Consider the following 19,857-nt stretch of genomic DNA (forward strand, 5'->3'; position numbering starts at 1 on the left):
TCCCTGAGAGGAATTACGACCCGCGCTGATCGTATCTCTCGTAAGTCGATAGCTCGAAGGATCGTGTCCCTCCGGGTGATTAAGACCTCGAGGCGAGCGTGTCTGCGCGGTTTACGTGCCGTTACGTGCGACACTTCGAGGGCGCAAGGACTCGCCAAGAACTTTCACTGTCAAATCGTCGCATGCGATAATCGTCATGCAATCCGGAGCCGAAATCGAAGATCCAACTAGGGAGGAAGAGGGTGGAGGAGATGCGCCGGCGTAAGAAGGGGTGAATATTCTCACCCAGCGAGATCTCTCGATGAGATTCGCCACCCGGGATTACCAGGAGACTTGAAGAGTCTCGTACGCATAAGAATGACCCCGGTTAAGAAGAATGCGATGTCTCAAGATTCGAAATATCCCGTTTCACGGCTCGTACATACAATACGGTCGGCGATTTACGTAATGGCTGGACGATAATTTGCACTCGATGCACAAATTTAATTTTCTCGCGTGTTATTTAATTAGAGATTAACATAAATAAATCTGTACGTAATATATATATATATATATATATATATTATATATATAATATATATATATATATATATATCGATAAACTCTTGCAAACGTAATATATATATATATATATATATATATATATATATATATATATATTACGTTTGCAAGAGTTTATCGATATTATTCGTAGATGATCAAATGTTGCAGAGATTTCTAGGAAAAGTATCGAGAAGATGTGTGGAGAGATATTTTTATCGACATTTACAGAAAGTTGCGAAAATGAAAACGAAACTGAATTCAAGAATGGCGCGAGAGAAGCCTCAAGCATCTTCCACTGTCGCTTTCAACTTTCAACTCTCCGTAAACATCGTGTTCTCCCTACTCGATGAGTTTTTCTTTTTTACTGTCACTAAATATACATTAAAAATGTGACATGTTTATTACACGGTTATTACGTTTATTGCAACACCACTTATTGTATACAGAGGCATCTTGTAAGAGACAGAGACAGAGAGAGAAAGAGAGAGAGAAAGAGAGAGAGAGAGAGAGAGATATGTGTAATCATCTGGACTGAACAAAACTCAGAAGCATTACTTACTAGACGATTTTCTTAACTATATATTTGCATTATCCAATCAATCACGATTAAAGTGGATTATGATTACGGAGTAGTAGATTATCTCTCCATTCTCTTGCTTGAAGGACTAGACGATAAAGTCATAATCATAATCTTAAAAGTCACGACAGGCATACTGTTCTATTAAAAGATATCGTAACAATTACTACCTGATTATATAATTATAGTCTCACATATTAAATATGTAGAATTATGATTTCAATAATATGACAAATAGAAAAATATTCAATAAAAAATCATGACATTAAAGAGAGAAAGAGAGAGACGTCAATCGTGAATCCATTAACAAACTGCGATAGTTACTAAATCTCGGAGTAACATAAGAGCATTCTCCCACACATACACATGTCTTTTACTCTAGAAAAATTCTTCCGATATCGCGTCTCTCAATCGCCGTTAAAACGCGGAAGTAAGAGCTCGTGAAGCGAGTTGACAGCAAGGACGATGCCGGACGATCGATCGCAAGAAATTTACGCTGACGTGACACTGACAGGACGGTCTCGAGGTCGAGCGACGATCGCTCGTTCGATCGATCTTTTGATCGCGTCCTTGCTTACGTCCGAAGGAAAACATGTTGGTCCATTCGGAAGAATCGTCTCTGCCATTAACAAAAGCAACAATTTTACTTTTTATTTTTTTCTTTCATTTTAACAGCTAATGATTGGAGCACGTGCTCCTCATCGGTCTATGGTTTCGTTACCGGAAAAAATTCTCATAGAGAAAAGCGAATGGAATGCACGTGGGCGACGAGGTGTGGCGCGTGCTTCAAGAACAAGTACAAGTACAGTCAGTAGCTTTCCTTAAGGATTTTGACTTCAAAATCAGCTGAATCAGCGAGATGTCAAATATATTAGAATTAATAGGTAGATAAGTTAATTGGACAAAATGAGCCGAATACGACGAAACGCGTCAATTAAACGCCAATCTAGGAGCCGCTCCGAAATCTCCCGTGACCGGAGAATGAGAAAGGGACCCCTCAATGATGATTTCGTAATTAACAAGAGTTAAACTTGTTTGGTGTTACGACTTATCATGAGTTTCGCCGCGGGTGAAAATGCCGCGACTCGCTTCTCCTTTCGAGAACATGAAATCTGCATAATCGCTTTCCATTGATTGAGTTTTCGCTTTACACGGAGACGAACCACTGCGGGATTTTCCCTCAGGTAGAGCCCGTCGTTCGCTACCAGAAGGCAATCCACCTAGCAATTTGTCCCTCGTTACCGTAACGCGCTTCGTATAAACGTCCACTTGGAGATAATCGCTCCCGCGACAAACTCGAGAAAGAAATTCTGCTCGTTCAGGCGGAACGCTCAGGTGTAACGCTAGTAGCGGAACACGGTTTATTATTACGATCTGTACCTGTCTTACGATGAAAGTGTTACATTAATATCGCGGCGAACATGGTGAGTCGCAAAAAAGCCGTTATAATTCCCGCTAGTGATGTAAATTTTACGCCGCTGTTTGGCAAATCACTGCTCCATCAGCGGCATCGAGTGATGTGGTTGGGCTGGTCCGCACACTTTTATCAATTTCTTCATGATGGTACAAGTGAATGTAATTAACAACTGCCTTCGATAGCTCAGTTGGTAGAGCGGTGGACTGTAGTTATTTAATTGTTCGTGAGAAAAGAGACATCCATAGGTCGCTGGTTCGACTCCGGCTCGAAGGAAAAACTTTTGCTTCAAATAGCAATAACATTAGCAATAATAATAATAGATTATTGTTATTATATAACATTATATAACAATAATAATAATAGATTATTGTTATTATTATTATTATTATTTTAAATATTATTATTGGTAATGTTGTTAATAATAATAATAATATATATTATAAAAAAAAACTTGCAATTAGAATGAGATTAAAAAGATGGTTATGGAGACATAAATGTTATTTTGAAAAAAATATGGTGACAAAAAATTGAATAATATTAAATATTATAAAATTGAATATTACTAATTAACTGAGAAAAAATGCGAAATATGAAAGATTAAAATATCAAAAACAGAAATATATTTAATATAGTTTACAAAATTAAAAAATACTTTTAATAATGCTTAACAATGTAATTAAATAATTATATAATTTGCCCAACACACGCACGCACGATGACTTGTAATTATATTTCCAGAAAGCATTCTCATAAATTTAATTCCATGGATATTTCATTTTACATTATGTTGTCTTAATTTGAGAGCGATAATAAGTGATAATAAGTATGTTATTCATAACATCTATAGATAAAGCCCCTTGGAAGATGTGTGCTACTTAAGCAAGCTTCAACAGAAGCCTTCGATAGCTCAGTTGGTAGAGCGGTGGACTGTAGAAGTTTTAAATGCTTTATTAAGGTGTAGAGAGACATCCATAGGTCGCTGGTTCAAATCCGGCTCGAAGGACATTCTTTTTTGAATCGCTAGGATTTATAAGAATAAGAATAAAAATCACTGTCGTACTCTTTTTTCATTATATTTTATTATTATTTTATTATTTGCCTTTTTTTATAACAATGATTAGATCTTTGGAAATATTACATATATTCTACTTGTATTATCATTGAATTAATCGCTTCCTTTATTCTTCGTTTAAGTAATAATTTTACGTGTCATATTACATATAATACATTTAAATAAATTTAAACGCATTTTTAATTTATTCTACATACTTTGCAAAATTATCAGAGGCTCTCACATTCCGCGATGGGTATTCATAAATATGTTGTTTTCTCTCTTACTAAGCGGAATTAATTTTTTTAAATGAGCCATCGCGATATCTTCGCCGGTGAAATTGAGCATTGCGAGAAAATCTCCTGTCTTGTCTTTCCCTCGAAACTTCGAGCGGCAAGGAGAATTTCAATTAACAGCGCAGAGAGATAGGAACCTGCCACCGGATGTTTATCTACATTGGCGCCGATTGAAAACAAGCCGCGGCAAAATAGATAGACGAATAAGCGTCATATTCGTCACCCACTGACCTAGTAGGAGTCAATTTCACCGACTCGCTCGATTTCTTCGTTTCGAGGCCGAGAGAACGAGCGGCGAAATTATTAAAATATTCCATTATCGAAATTCTTGACGAGATTCGACCTCGTGCTTTGCTTAGCCCAGGAAGTACGCCGGGCTAATCTCCGAAATCGCATCCCCATCCTTGTTCTCTTCGCCGGAAACGCGAATTATCATTAATAATACAGCATATGCGACTTTGCCTACACAGATCTTTGAAATTGCATTGTTACGTGCCGGTAGTTTGCTTCACGAGTCGCAAGTGCTTTATTCAGTATATTTTTAATCCGAAGTTTAATCGGCAAGATACAAATATTTGTTAAAAAAAATTTAATCAAAATCAAATATGCAATAAATATATATAATATGTATATATTGAAATTTTTAGAGACCGATGCGCTTGATTTAATTAATATAAATTTGCTTAGGACGAAAGTAAAGAATATTTTTGAACATTCTTGCATAATTACTGGATTAAAGCTACAAACGAAGGAAAAATATTGCAAGAATAATATTTATCGTCGCGATAACTCGGGACCCCTAACGATAGGAGACCCCCATTTCGGGTCCATGAAATTTTTATCACGTTTGCGGAAGATAATCGATCGGGTGCGCGCACACGCGATTAATACCCGGTGGCCCATCTGGATGCCTCGCACGTGATTCTACCATCTGGACGGCGCCGTTAGGTGTGTTTCGTCTTTAAACATCGACGGCCTTGCTCCGTGTCGTGGCTCCGCGAGATACGCAGCTTTCTCTACTTTCGCTTACGCGAGATTTTCAGGCTGTTGCGAGTATTTTATTGGGAGGCAATGTATTCTACAGTAAAGTAGAGGAGAAAATTTGTTCTACCCGGTGTGTATAGGATTTGCAACGTTGTTTTTCCGCTTTCGGTCGTTGGCTGTGTGGCATTTCCATTAAATAACATTTAATTAAGAGCAGTTAACAGCATGTAATTAATTGATGTAAACCAAAATTTTTTGCTAATTGAAAAGAAGATTCTTTTAGTTCAAAAAAATTGAAGAGATATTTTTCTAATATCAATCAAGATTAATACAATATATTATTCTAAAATAACTTGTGTAATTATGAAATATTCTAAAAGATTAAAAGCTTTTATAATATTTGTCATTCATAATAATCAGTTGCAACTGCATTTTAAACGTTCTATAAAAATTTGCTAGAAATTATTATCTATGATTAATGCTCAGAGTGGTACTTTAAGGATGCCGCCTTTGTTGTTGCGAAAACTATTGGCATTTCTTCCTCAGATAAATGGCATTTGATCGTAGGTGGGACCTCCTATTCACGCGTGACGGAGAAAAATTATCGAACAAAGAATTTATACCAGGCGTAAAGATGCTTATGATCGATTGAGTAGGCACTTGATTGAACAAAGGAAGACTAATGCGGTTGCGTTTATTGTTGATAATTTATCGTACATAATATACAAACAAATATATGCTATAATTTTGCTATATTTTAATACAATAAAATGAAGAAGTAATTTCAATAAAAAAGAATACACGATTAATCGCGTGTAACTTGTCCTTTACGATCGGGATTGAGAAACCTGTTGCTCGTCGCGGATAGAGAAGCCCCTTAGAATCCTTTCCTATCGGTTGATTAAGCACGTCTCGACGCGTGGAAGCGATGACGTTTTAAACAGCGACGAAAGAGAAGCTGCATCGGAATGCAACCGTCGCCAGGCGACGGGCCGCTTGTGGTATTTCACGAGATTACTATTATTTTTTTGCCGTTCTCTGCCACGCGAATCCTTTCTTTCTCTTTCATTCGATTGGCGAAACGATGAAGATCTGGCAAAGAGACGTCCTGCACATTATTGTCGAACGTATCCTAGCGTCATTCCCGGCGACGTCTGCCATAAGACACGCGCACACACACACACATGGCAATATAATCCCGCTATATAATCCGCCTTAATCAGCAAGGTAAATTTGATTTTAAGACAGGAGGAGTAAAGAGCGATTCAAGAACCGTGCTCTTCATTGCGAGCCATTGTAAGCGCTTCTCGCTTTATCACGATTTAATTTCTCGCGTAGAAAGAATGCTTTCTTCTTTTAGGATGAATTTTTATTTGCCGCGGCTCAAGTTATATCGACGAGAAATTCAAAACTTTTATTTATTTCGCAAACTTTTTTAAATTATGGGCAAGATCTCTCTGTAAATATAATTTAAGCATTGTGTAAGAATTTGTAGTCCCGTAGAATATTAATACTGATTGTGAGAAAAAAATGTAAGATAGCAGTAAATTTCATTCATATCGCAGCGATGGATTTAGCACATTCAAACAATTTTTATTGTTATCAAAAATTTTTTTAAGCAATTTTTATTGTCATCAAAAATTTCGCAAATTATTCTTATGATAATAATAAATCAAAGAAATTATGTAACGCTCAAAACGTGATTGACACAGTCAAAAATAGGCATATGTATAAAAAGATCAGTAGGACAATATGATCGGATCACTAAACGATTACTCGGATCATCGCCGAAGCTCTCGAAATTCAGAGCACTTTCTTGGAGAGTTTTCTCAAGGCGTGGGAGGATCTGGTCATTCTTAATTCTTTGCGTTATCGATACCCGCGACATCGCATTCAGATCAAGGCCGCAGACGGCGGCTGGATGGCAGCCGAGACACGCGAGATTTTTAGAGCAACCACGAAACCGGAATGAGGTTTTCGTCGTCGTGCATAAACTGAAACACCGTATTTGTGATGTATGTACATGTGCTACACGCATCACAATCGCATATCGAGACATTTAACCGGACGCAAATCGAGCGAGAAAATACTCGGAACGTGTTCTTGCGAGATAGAAAGAGAGAGAAGATGGCTCGGCGAGATTGCAAGTCGCGAACGAGATTTTTCTCCGGCAATCTTTGTTCACCGTTTGCACTGCGAGATTTTAATGACACACATTATTAATTCTCGAGTCATCAAGTCTCCTCAAATTGATACGCTTTTTTTTTAAATCCTTCCAAAGGATTGATCGCACACAGCTTGTACCGGCAACGACGAAATACCGAGACAAATAATGAACGAATGAATGAAAAACATTCCCCACTCTGTCATTGTCTTGCATTTTAGAAACGAATTTCGCCCTGATTTGGCGATCAAGTTTGCGAGATTTAAGCATACCTCACTTTCCATTCCGAACGGTAATAAATATAATACGATGAGCGCGCCAGGAGAAAGAGAAAGAACGAAACAGATCGCAGATCGTGTGTGAGATTTCTCAGAATTTTTTATTCAAAGGTTCGTCGAGAGAACGCTATGTTGGTAGTATCACTTACTTTTACAAATATACATATACAATATTTAATTTCCATATATATATAAATTTATATATATATATATATATATATATATATATATATATATATATTTATATATAGATCGGCGGAACCCTTAAAAAAGTAAGGGCACACTTCGAATCGGGGAACAATATTAATCTGGCGGTCTTCATAGATTTCGTCGAGGGAGGGAAAGGGGGATTGAAGGAAGACGGACATTCGCCGATAGATTGATATCGGTCAGGAAATCAGAGATGCGAGTCAGAAAGAGAGAATGAGAAGGGGACACAGTTATATTACACACGGAATCCCCCACTCGCGGATCGTCAGTCGCCGCCATCGAAGGAGATCCGCGATTTCTCCTCATGGGATCGGGTGGGGCGCGACATTTTATTTTGCTTTTGTGCCGATTTCGAATGGAATGCGCGCGAATCTCGTTGTCGTCGTCGTCGTCATCGTCGTCGCCGTCACTGCCGTCTCGAGGACTTCGAGAACGCCGCCTCTCTTGGGAGTCTATCACAGATTGCTGGCGTATGATGAATGTTACTTTAATTACCAGCTGATAACGAGGCACGTGTAAAAAAAAATTTGCAATTTTTACGAGTTCCTCGAATATTTCAATAATTTTTTTTATATAATTTGGATGAAGCTAAATGTCAATGTCGAAGAGATATCTGAATGCGAAGCAGATAGAAAGCTTCCCTCTACTTTATTCGTCTTCAATCCATTAGACTCCGTGTAGTATTCTAGTTCTTAATCGAATAGAACTTAATCATCACAGATACATTCTCAACAAAAAAAACATCAAAATTATTGACAACTAGAGCGGAGTTGCCGCAGAGTCTAACAGATTGACGACGACGTCTCTTTTCTTTTCTTTTGTGCCTCGTCGCCGTTGCTCTCGAAAGCCTCGAGGATACGAACGCCTCAATCGACGGATATCGTCGTGTTGAATCGCGAAGATTTGTGACGCGACGCGCCCTTTAGATCGAGATACAGGAAAAAAAAATCCGCAGGACCGAGGAGAACAGAGAGAAGGGATTTGACTTAGACGAAAAAGAGGATCGCGCTCTCGGCAGCTTAGAAGAAACCGTCACCGGTCGGATCGTTCACCCAGGGATAATTATTGGGACAGCGCACGCAAGTCTGAAGGTTGAGAGTCTCGCCGGGCACCTCCTTGGAGGTCAGCTTGCAGGTATGGGGCACCCAACACGCCGGCGGACCGTCCACCGTGCACTTCTCCCGCCAAGGCTCGAAGTTCTTCGACTCGGTGACGGTGCGCGGATTCTGAATCCACTGAATCACCTGAGTCATCGTCACGAAGTAGACGTCGTTGTGACTCTGCAGAATCTCATCGATCCAGTAGAGGAAGGCGTCCAGGAACTCCGGATTGTTTTTCAGCCAGGCAGCGTGGAAATAGAGGCCGAGAGGCGCGCGATTCTGCTCGTAGTGACGATCGAAATTGTGATTGAGGAAGTTGTAAAACTGGTCACCGGTCAAGATGTTGCTGCACGAATCCACCATGGCGCAGCCAGGTAGGTACTCGTCATTCTGCGGATCCTCACGCCGGTCCAATTCATTCATCACCATCTCCCATACAGCGTGCGACCTTTAAAGCATTATTTAAAAAAACATTCCTGTGTTATCATCTACATATTTATATAAGAAAATTCTTGATCAAGATTAAATATAAATAGCTCACCTAGTGGGACAGTGCTGAAGATTTCCGTGGCAGCGGTGCGGCATCCGGAAGTACATGGTGTACGGCCATAACGGGGGATTGTTCAAGGCCGCAGTGATGGTGGAGTCATACAGGAAGGCTTGCTCCTCCATCATGGTGAATTGATTGTTACCCCCAACCCGCAGATATGGGGCTCTCACACCCACCACACTGTTGTCCGTCAGATTGGCAAACTTCTCGGCGATGATCCTCATACCGGCCATCTCCTTCGCCCAATCGTCGACGGTCGCGTCCGACCAGAAGCGCTCGTCGTCGTTATGCCTTGCCCCAAAGTTGTCATGTAAACATTTTATGTAGTGACCGTGTTCTGATTTTTAACAATTATGACTATGATTGTGAGCGAGACAGCATAATGACGCATCGCAGGAACCTGTCCTCGTGAACCTGTTTTTCAATCTATGAATGGCTTCCCTGGAACCTCACGCTCGAGAGAGTCTCGTAATCAACTCGGGCGGAGCATGGCTTTCAAAGGTGACGTGTAAGCGAGATAAATGAGAATGTTAGAATAAAAGAAGTTAATACTTACGAGATAGAATGAACGGCGATTTCATGGCCCTTTCTGTGCATCTCCTGGACCGCGGAGTAGTTGGTGTACTTGTGCGAGACGAAGAACGTTGCCTTGATATCGCAGCCGTTCGGATTCTTGCGCTTACCGTTGAAAATATCCTTGTAAAGGCCGATGTTGTTATTGTTGATGGCGTCGTCGAAGGTTATCGTGACCATTTGCGGCACATCCTTGCCCGGGAGATCACCGGGTATCGTGGTACCGTCCTCCGAGCAGAAGCAGTCGGGAAGAACGCACACGGCGGGGTCGCACGGTGGAGCTCTATTGGGATCGTTGTCCATGTCTGAAATTGCGAAAAATTTATTCCTCTTTTAAATTATATTCTTTCTTTGCGAGAATAAAGTATCGCTTGTATGCGAATTTGAGTGAACTCACCGCAAATGTTCTCGTCGGAGCCGTCAGTGCAATCCTTCTCGCCGTTACAGAAGAGACCTCTCTCGATGCAAGATCCGTCACCGCACGCGAGATAACCATCCTGGCAAAGCGGTTCCTCGGTGTAGAGCAGGGGCTTGGCCTTTCTCTCCTTGTTCTTCAGTTTGCAGTTGTTGACGGAGTCCTTCCAATCGCACGTCTGCTTGTCGATGTCGAAGTACAGACCGGCCGGACATCTTATCGCCTGCAGACCGGAACTTGTACATTGAATAACGTCGCGGCAATTATCACCCTCGCCGGCGACCAATCTGAACCATTCGCCGGCATCCTTATCCTTGCAGATCTCGTTTTCAAAACTCTCCTCCTTCTTCTCCTCTTGTCGCTTAACTCGATTCGAGCCCTCTGAAAATAGACGGTAGAGTTTGCAGTGTGATAAACACTTTATCTTGTCTGGAATTAATTATTCAAATAAGTTGACATTTCTCAATTCTAAGAAATATCTTTTAAAATAAATTTAGAGGAAGGTAGATTTTTTTATATTAAAAATTTACTATATTTTGATACGTATATAACACTTACATTTATTTCCAAATAATTGCAGTAGCATTTGTATAACACGACATGAAAATATTTATTAGTTATTTTTTTTGAAATTGAAACATTGATGGACTGCAAATTAGCAAGATTCGTGTGATATCATCACTATAGCATTAAGATCACTTTTTCATCTTGGAATTTTTTAGCTTGATTTTTTATGAGAGAACGGTCTAATACCTTGTCGCGAGCAAATGATATTGCTGGTCTCATTCAAAATTTTCAGAGCGATTAAAGTAGTACCGTACTCGAATTACTACTGTCGTAATCTCTATACAACTTACATATCAATATTACTTATTTAAAACAATCGATGGTGATTTCCAAAGAACTTTGCATTAAAGATCGAGATAATCTTCTTTTTTCAAATGTGTGATTGCAATTAATAATACTGTTCCAAATGAGACCAAACTTCGTACTTCCGCAAGAATAATTTTTATACGAGATAAAAAGAATTTTTATACAGTATATTGCTGAAATAATTTTTAATCGTGCACTTTAACAAGCTTGTTAAAAAATTTGGTCTTTTATAATGTTTTACATAAAAAAAAAATGTGCAAAAGAAAAAAAGAAAAAGATTTAAAGAATACTATAAATACTATAAATTAATATCTTAATTATAAAGTTTAGATTTAGAGGCGCCTGTTAGGATTCTCTAAATATCTATAGAAATAGTCATGAATAGTATCAGAGATAAGCATTCGGTCCCGTTGGTCTCCCGGGCTTGCGAGACGACTTCGTGGTGGAGTGACATACGGGGAAAGTTGTGCCCCCACTCGCGCTTTTTCCAGACGGCCCGGGGCACGGCAATGACGTCACTTATCCGGGACCGACCGGACCGAGGAGCTTTCACGCTCTAATCTCTTATGCAACTTGTCGTCCCGACGATCGACTATTAGATTATTTCTTTTGTCACCGTCAATATCACTTGATTATGATATAAAAATTAAAAAAAAAAAAAAAAACAGGATAACTATAGATTCTCATGGCCAAAGATACAAGTATAGACCAAGGAAATGACAGATTGCAGTGGCACTTTCGCCATTTTGAATAACTCTGTCACTGCACGATCTCACGTGTCCATCTGTGTTACATTTGAAATGTATCTCAATTTGCGTTTGGTATATTAATTTTTACAATTGCTCTCTCAGTACAAAGAATATTTTTATTTATTATATTAAAGTATCAAGATATATATAATTAAACATAATTTTTAATTAATTTTAATATATAATTTATATATCATATTTATACAATGTCTAATGAACATAATTTAGTATAATTAATTAATTAATATATGTATTAATATTCAAGAGATTTTTATCGATATATTTTTTTTTCAAGCTTGGGGGTCATGTAGAATGCAATTTTGAGCAATTCTTGGATGATTTGCTGAAGATGATGCAGAAAGTGCAAAAAAAATCGGCGCGTTTGATCGGCGAAAAAATCAATTCGAGTTGAACGTTTTCAATAAGATTCGAAAAAAATCGTCTCCCACGCGCGTCACATGACCGGAAAGGTTCGTAGAATTGCATATCCCGCCACGCACGAAATTCGATACACGACGTGTCAAACGATATCTTGGCCAACGGGAGAAGTGGTAGAGAAATCTGGTACTCACCGGCAAGAACAAAAGCTGCTACTAGGAGCAGCACCAGCGAGGACCTCATGCTGATCCTCGACGGGCAATGTGACTTCCTCTCCTCGACGTCGTCGTCGTATTCTTCTTATTCTTCGTCTTGCACCCAAAACCTCTTCACTTCTTCAATCACTCCCGCTCAACCGATGTTTGCCCGACGCTGCTGATCAGCGAGGGATGGAAGAGTACTTAATCGCGGGGTGGAATGCTGTTTTGTTGTTTCAGGAACAGACTCGGATGCAAAAGGGAGACGCGGCGATCCTTTTCGTGTACGACGGGACAAAAATCGAGGACGTCTTCAAGGACACGGACCTTGAAGGTGTAGGTACCGCTCAACGGACTGGCTGAGGCTCGCCTCTCGTCGGGCCTTATATTGCCACCACCACGACGACAGGGGTCCCCCCTTTCTCATCTTTGAATATTTCTGCCCGCGTAGACGGTGCCACCGCCGATCCAGGTACGTAGGAATCGAAACCGTCGATTTTCCGAGATACCGCGAGAACTTGAGATACGTTATTGTCGTCGCGATACATGCAAATTCTCCACTTTTAATGAACAACTTTTTTTTTAAATTCTGATTAGTCACTAGCTATTGTCCTGGATATTTAATACGAGTATATCTCAATTGCTTTGAAAACAATAGAGTCTCATAATCGACAACGCAAATGACAATGACGTAATAATTTTTGATAATCCAAACATGGTGGAATATGTTATAGAAGTGTATAAATTTGTAATGACAAGACATACATATACAAGTCTATTTAGCATGACGATCTATCTTGCGAAGCTGCATGAATCTTCAGACATCTCCTTGAAGATATTTTGATCTATGACTATCATTAATCCTTCGCTCATAAGAAGGTGTACATAGAACAACTTGTCAATACTTTCTCGGTGGTAGGAAAGTACAAGGTACGGCGATTCTTTTAGTGTGTCGGTGCGATAGATTCGTGCCGTATGACCTCGACCTAGGAACTTAAAGAGAAGTATCTGTGGCAACTTATTTCCCGGCTGTCTTAGCGACTGTATTATGCGTTCGCATAAAATGCCCATGCGGCATGCTCTCGTCGATTTTATCTTCACTGCCATTACTTGAAGGTACATAAATTGCGTTCAGTAATGCGGAAATTTATAGCAAACGATATAGAAATGATAAAATGATAGCTATGTTTTTACAACAGCGGCAAGTTCATCTACGTATAACTAGTGACGCACGAAACATTGTAAAATTAGTATAATCGGCGAATCGGGATAACTTTATTGGCAATATATATATATATATATTTATATTGGCAATAACAATTAATATAAATTTAAATCTCTCTAAAATACATTATAAAATACACCTTAAACTTGGAATTTCGATATCTTCTCCGAACGAGAATAAAACAAGGCTAATTTACGGGATTTTTTTTATCGCTCATGATTATACATATATGTGCATCGTTGACATTTTGGGCGGGTTTACGCCGACAAGATGAGAAAGTGACGAGAGACATCGATGACGTAAGTTTGTCAAGGCCGCGAGAATAACGACCCTCCTTCGATAGATCGGCATTTCAGTAAGCGAGATTAAGAGAGGAAGGGAAAAAATTGATCTCGAGAACCGAGCGCTCTCGCAGATGCGATTGAAATGTCGAGATTGCGGATGCGGTCGGAAAAATGATGAGAGCTGTCTCTCTCATCGCGAGTTTGAGCATGGGATTCTTAATACTTCCTATGATATCCTTGATCGGCTTTAAGCCGATGATCGCTTCCTCCGAGAGGGAAGTTAAGAATCCTTAAGCTTATAACTGTCTCTTAATTATCGTAGCGACGAATCGATTACGATTTAAATTATCCTTGGATTTGTATAATCGAGATTACAGCATCGCGAATATTTACTTTTGTTTTTTATTTTATTGATATTTTTCGTGAAATAACGTGAAATAATGTATCGAATATAAGCTGCGAATGGCGCCGGGTATGAAAGTAGGCGGTTCACGTAGAAACCCATGCGTTTTTGAACGTAATTAATGGAAAGTCGCGCATGCTATTAATGCGTTATCACTAACGATCATTTTACGTAATATTTGTTTATATCGCTCGACAGTCGCGAAAATCTGTCTGCAAGCAGACTTTCTACGATGATCTAAGATTTTTACATAACATCGCGAAATGAAGCGAATAAATATTCCGCGTCGCACCTTCGTATCGTCGACGCTTTTGCTTTTGCCTTGCGATATTATATTTTACGCAAAACAGAGAGAAAGAGAGAGAGAGAGAGAGAGAGAGAGAGAGAGGAAGAGAGAGAGAGAGAGAGAAAGACCACTCATCGTCGAGCTGCACCGCGCCGTCTATTATCGTCGTCGTCTCGGTGGATCTGCGGTCGAAAGTGAAACGGTCGGTGGATGCAGTCTCGTTTGTAGTCAGATTATCGCGATCGCCGCTTAAATAATAAACCGAATATATCGAAATATCACAATATCGTGACACAATCGTGTCTCGAAAGCGGCGCCGGCGCCGCCTCTCGATACAATGCCATAATCACCCGCGGGCATGATCGTTCGCGCGGGTATTTTTTTTTCAAATGTCAGAATAAAAGAAAGAAAAAGACGAGAGAGAGAGAGAGAGAGGGCAAGGGCTCGCTTGGCATTTTGGGCGCGCAACTCTTCGCACATGTCATTATTGCACCATCGTCGCCGCCCGAGGTAAATGCCAAGCGTGCTCGCGAATGATCTCTCCGTGGATCCCGATGTTGGATCGCATTTCATTACGAATCCATGACGAGGCGAGAAAATCATCGTGGACCCGAGAATGTGCCCTTTGCCAATCATAAATTCCACAGCGATGATCGGCGTGGTTTGCGAGATACATTTATAGTTTTTTTTTCTTTCAAAAATAAAGAGAAGAGAAAGGAAGATAGACTTTGAGACAACTTCATTACTTTAATTGTTTGATATATTAAATATATATTGAATGACTTTTATTGGATTAGAAATGGCTCGACTTTTGTAATTTTTGCGAATAATGCGCAGTTGCCTCGCGCAAAAAATGACCCGCTTCTGGGTTTCGTTTCGCATTTTCCGGCAACATAATCGCGCGCGCCTCTCTCGTATATCGCAATCGTGAACACAATGTTCACTGAACAGCAAATGCGAAATTGCTAGAAAGTATGTCTCGACCTAACGCACGTTCAGCGTGCGTTTTAAAATTAATGGCCTTGCGATATAATATTCGTTTACTTTGCCTCTCTCTCTCTCTCTTTCTCTCGTGTTTCATTCCCGATCTTACGACGGCGCGCTCTTCTCGCGATGCACCATTACATCGCTTCAATCCCCGCTCTGCGAGACCTATCGCGAATCAACAGGCGCAGGAATTTGCCCTTTGCCAGATGAAGAAAAAAGGAAACCTGACGACCGTGCAAAATGCCGTTTTCCTCCTCGTCTAAGCGGCGCCGAGATGCGCCATTATCACCGTCTAATTACGCGACTTGGCATTCTTATTATGTGGATCGATCGATCACATAAAGCCAATCGCCTAGATACGTCATCGATTTCGCTAAATCATCACGAGAAAATGCATTCCTCAACGATAGTTTTGATGAAGAGTCGAGGATCTCGTTCGTTCAATCGCGAGAGTAGGAAGTGCTCGAGGATGCGTTCACGTTCATCCCCGACCTCCTCTTCCTTCCCCCGAACGGCAGGTTTCCCGGGTCTCGGCTGCGATCTCTAAAGCGCAGCGATGATTCACGTAATTGCAACCGCTTCGCTTTTCGCCTTGGGACGCGGTTAGAAAGCGGACGGATCGTCGGCGCGATCGCGATCCATCCTTCGATCCTCTCGAGGCGAAGATCTCCGGTCATCGATAATTATTAAAGTCAAAAGACTTTGGCGAAGAAGAATTGTCAGCGTGCTTTCGGAAGCGAAAATAGTCCGCGAGATCGATGGCAATCGCCGCAAATGACGACGACTTATTCGAAATTAATTTGCTGTAGAGTGGAAGCGTAATACGAGCATAATCGACCCGATTGATCGGCGGACGACTATAAACAAAGGATGAAACGAAATGTCAATGGTAATGGCATCTGAGTATAGTAATTGTGAAGAAATCATTAGGCTATATAATTCAGTCCTTTCAAATACATGAGACGTTGTAGAATATTATTTCACGTATTGAAGAGATAGCCAGCTTTCAATTTACCAATTTACCGCGCGGCGATCTTTAATAAGCTTTGAATACACTTTAAATTTTATTAGCGACATAAATTTTCGAGAAATTGATTGCGAGAGCAAGAAGAGACTTTTACTATTTAATCGACGGATGCGAAATGTTTCGTTGACAATTTTTGGGCGCGGTAGAAGCGGCAAGATTCTTCGGCAAGATTCATCGGGTTCCTTATCCCCGTTGCGAAAAGCCGAGAGCCTTCGGATCGGTGCGGCCCTGACGTGACATATGCCACGGCGGTGAAAGGAAACGAAGACGAGGCAACGGCGTGTCGGAGGCAAAATCAGCAGTCAGGCGCCGCCGCCAACCGCCGAAGCCTTCGAGGCGCAGAGCTTTCTCTGCCTGCGGCCAAGGCATCGCACGTTCGCTCGGCCGTTGTATTTTACACACATTGTATAGAGCCACTTTGTTATACCGTGGGCTCCATCTCTCGTTGATCCAGCACACCTGTCGATCGTGCTCCTCGATCCCTGACGATCGAGCGAGGGTCGAAACGGTCGATAGATTTTTCACGAATTTATTTCGCAAAGCGTTCAAAGCAAAAGGCGACTCAAATAGCGAGGAAAAACATGATACTTACGTAGATAAATCGTGTAATTTGCGGAATTGCTGAGTAAACTGATCGTGGATAAATCATGCAACATTATAGGTGCAAGGGTATTGCGTGAACAAGTTGTCATTATCGCGAATCGATCATGGAGAGATCTCTCTTCTTGGATTTGATATTGATTTAGAAATAAATTATTCTTCGTGCGATAATTAATCAATTCTCGTAAATCGTACTTCTTTTCTAGAATTTTTATCAGATGTTCTTTTTTTCGTTGGAAAAGTATTATGCACATTTTTTATTCATCCTTTCGACTTTCTGTTTATTATTTTCAGTCGCATCTTGCACGCTAATTCGCATTCTTGTACACACATGCACAGAAATTACGGTGCATAGACACGCGATATTATCTGAAAATGGAGAATTCTGAATTAATCAAAGCGAAAGGCACGAAAGTGCCAGACTACGCTAGATGCATGACACATCGTGCGATGCAGCGGGATTTCGTGAAATTTCCGAGTTCTCGGGGGAAATGACAAGTAATAGCGCGAGACAATTCTTATATAATGTCACGATTAGACGAACAGTGTGCTCTTTGACAATGTCGTCTCGCGATTAAATTCATCGATCAATGGTTAGCGCTCTTGCATAAGGCATGAAGATTCTAACAACGTCAAATGGCATGTGCGAAGAGTGACAGTGGATAAATTTTTGTCAATCAAAAAAATTGATAACATACTTTTCACTACGTACGTATACACTGTGTACTCTTTCTCTCTCTTTACCCTTTTTCTTCTTCTTTAATTTAAGTGCGAGAGTTTAATGGAGATATTTCTTGAAGGTACTTTAAATATCGTACCTTGAGACAATTTCTCCTTTCAAGGCAGAATTATTTATATTCCTCGTAATTGAAGCGAATGAAAATAGAAGTCCTTAAGAGTGTATTACTTACCATTGAATATTCAGAAGTTCGTATTTTGTTTTACGGGACGGTGAGTTTCGCTTGCATATGTATCTTGCGGAATGCGCAGTTTATTCGCGCAGTTGACCGAATGGCCTTACTAAATCTTGCTTGCTAAGCATTCGCGAAAATCCGCTCGATCCTATTACAGTTTTAGAGCGCATAACCGCCGTAATCTTCTTTCTCTTTGTTATACATCGCATTAGCCACGCTTGAAACCGAGTCGGAAGTTGATTCCGCGATATAAAATGCGATTTTTCTTCGAATTCAGACTTAAAGTATAAATGATAATGTATTTTATATTGTGAAAAACAACGGTCGATGATTTGAGTAAAATTTTTAGAGAGCCTCGCGTGTAAAGATGCGACTTATTTCACTCTTGGGATCAATGAATCATATGTAATCAACTGCAAGCGCCGATGATCGATACGACATCAATTTCGCGTGTACACTTCCGAGGAGCTCGTCGACCTTTTACGCTTTTCCGACCTTGACTGTCAATTTTTACATCGTCTTCTAAGTGCAACCGCGCGTGTTCTCGTCGTCATTCAATTTATCGAATACGGATCGGTCTCGCAGGACTTGCGACATAATATCGATCATGTCATATGAGATGCGCGTTATGTCACCGATATAAAATAATATCGGACATGTCGAATCAATTTGTAGCTTGTCTCTTTCTAAAAAAAAAAAAAAAAAATTTTTAATTCTTTCCAGCGATCTGTATCCGTGAAAACGTCATGTATCATAACATTATATCGTATCACATGTCAATGACAATTTTAGTCCTTTGCTTTATTATGACTAGCACGCGACGCAACGGCGAGCGTCACGTGTACGCATCGAAATTGCGTTCGACCGCATTGCGTGGCGCATCAGGATGCCCTGTTTTGCCTGCACATGGATCGGTCGAGCTGTCGAGAGTAGGTAGGTAGGTAGATATATCGATTTCAGGGGGATAGAGGACAAAGGAGGCGAGAGGGATGAAGGGGGAATTGAAAGATCGCTCTGCACGAGGCTCGCTCGCCGCCGGCGTTTAGGAGCGGGACTCCAGGGCCGTAACGTACGGCCGATGGTTGGCTACCCCCTGGTTGCCGCGATGGTGGGTGACCTTGACCTACGGGATTCCTGCCGCGCCGGCGTCGCGTCCTCGCCTTCTTCCTCTTCCCCTTGTACCCCACCGCTGTCACGCGTCCCGTGGCCGCGTCTCGCCTACGTCTCCGCGACTCGCTTTGTCCCACTCCACCCTGTGCTTCAGCAAGGTGCATCTGATCCGATACCACCTGGCATCGTGATAGTCTAGCGACCTCGTGGGTCTTATCGTTTATTGAAGTCGATGGACTGAGAAATCGGGCGTCGAGTCGTTGAGCAAATCGATATTGGGGTTGTCTGATTGCACGATCCTTCGGTTTTTCGAACATCGGAACGAGATGCGAGTTTTTCTTGTCATCTGTATCGCGTTTGTAAGAATATATGCGACAAACAAGACAGTCAATGTGCACATTGACAGATTCCCTCGTCTCGCCGTCCGCCCCATTGCATTTTCGACAAATGATCCCACCATTTGTCGCTAATTATTTTCCTCTCGTCATCCTCCGCCCCGCGCGCCCCGTCTTCTTCGTTCTCCCATTTTTATTTTTTCTGGACAATCACGTTGATCCGGTATAGCCCTATCTCGTACCCCGCCATCAATATTAATGGCCGTTATCTATTCCGGTGAGTGCAAAGGTGCATTACTATTTTTACCCAGTATGCGTCGAGATTCTTCTA

General features: G+C 40.9%; 1 protein-coding gene and 2 non-coding genes across 3 annotated transcripts; 2 read left to right on the top strand and 1 right to left on the bottom strand.

Annotated features, from left to right (window-relative positions):
• Window positions 1–2,709: 2,709 nt before the first annotated feature.
• Window positions 2,710–2,810, top strand: Trnay-gua (transfer RNA tyrosine (anticodon GUA)). Its single transcript has 2 exons — window positions 2,710–2,746; window positions 2,775–2,810. It is a non-coding gene; the product is annotated as a tRNA-Tyr (tRNA).
• Window positions 2,811–3,433: 623 nt separating this feature from the next.
• Window positions 3,434–3,540, top strand: Trnay-gua (transfer RNA tyrosine (anticodon GUA)). Its single transcript has 2 exons — window positions 3,434–3,470; window positions 3,505–3,540. It is a non-coding gene; the product is annotated as a tRNA-Tyr (tRNA).
• A 2,900-nt stretch (window positions 3,541–6,440) lies between these two features.
• Window positions 6,441–12,713, bottom strand: LOC126852426 (chitin deacetylase 1). Its single transcript, XM_050597237.1, has 5 exons — window positions 12,353–12,713; window positions 10,141–10,539; window positions 9,727–10,048; window positions 9,162–9,461; window positions 6,441–9,068 (listed from the first exon to the last, which is right to left on the bottom strand). The coding sequence occupies exons 1-5, from the start codon at window positions 12,399–12,401 to the stop codon at window positions 8,540–8,542; spliced, it is 1,599 nt and encodes a 532-aa protein (XP_050453194.1). The 5' UTR covers window positions 12,402–12,713; the 3' UTR covers window positions 6,441–8,539.
• Window positions 12,714–19,857: the final 7,144 nt, after the last annotated feature.

Source organism: Cataglyphis hispanica, chromosome 10 (assembly GCF_021464435.1).
Source record: "Cataglyphis hispanica isolate Lineage 1 chromosome 10, ULB_Chis1_1.0, whole genome shotgun sequence".
Taxonomy (NCBI): Eukaryota; Metazoa; Arthropoda; class Insecta; order Hymenoptera; family Formicidae; genus Cataglyphis; species Cataglyphis hispanica.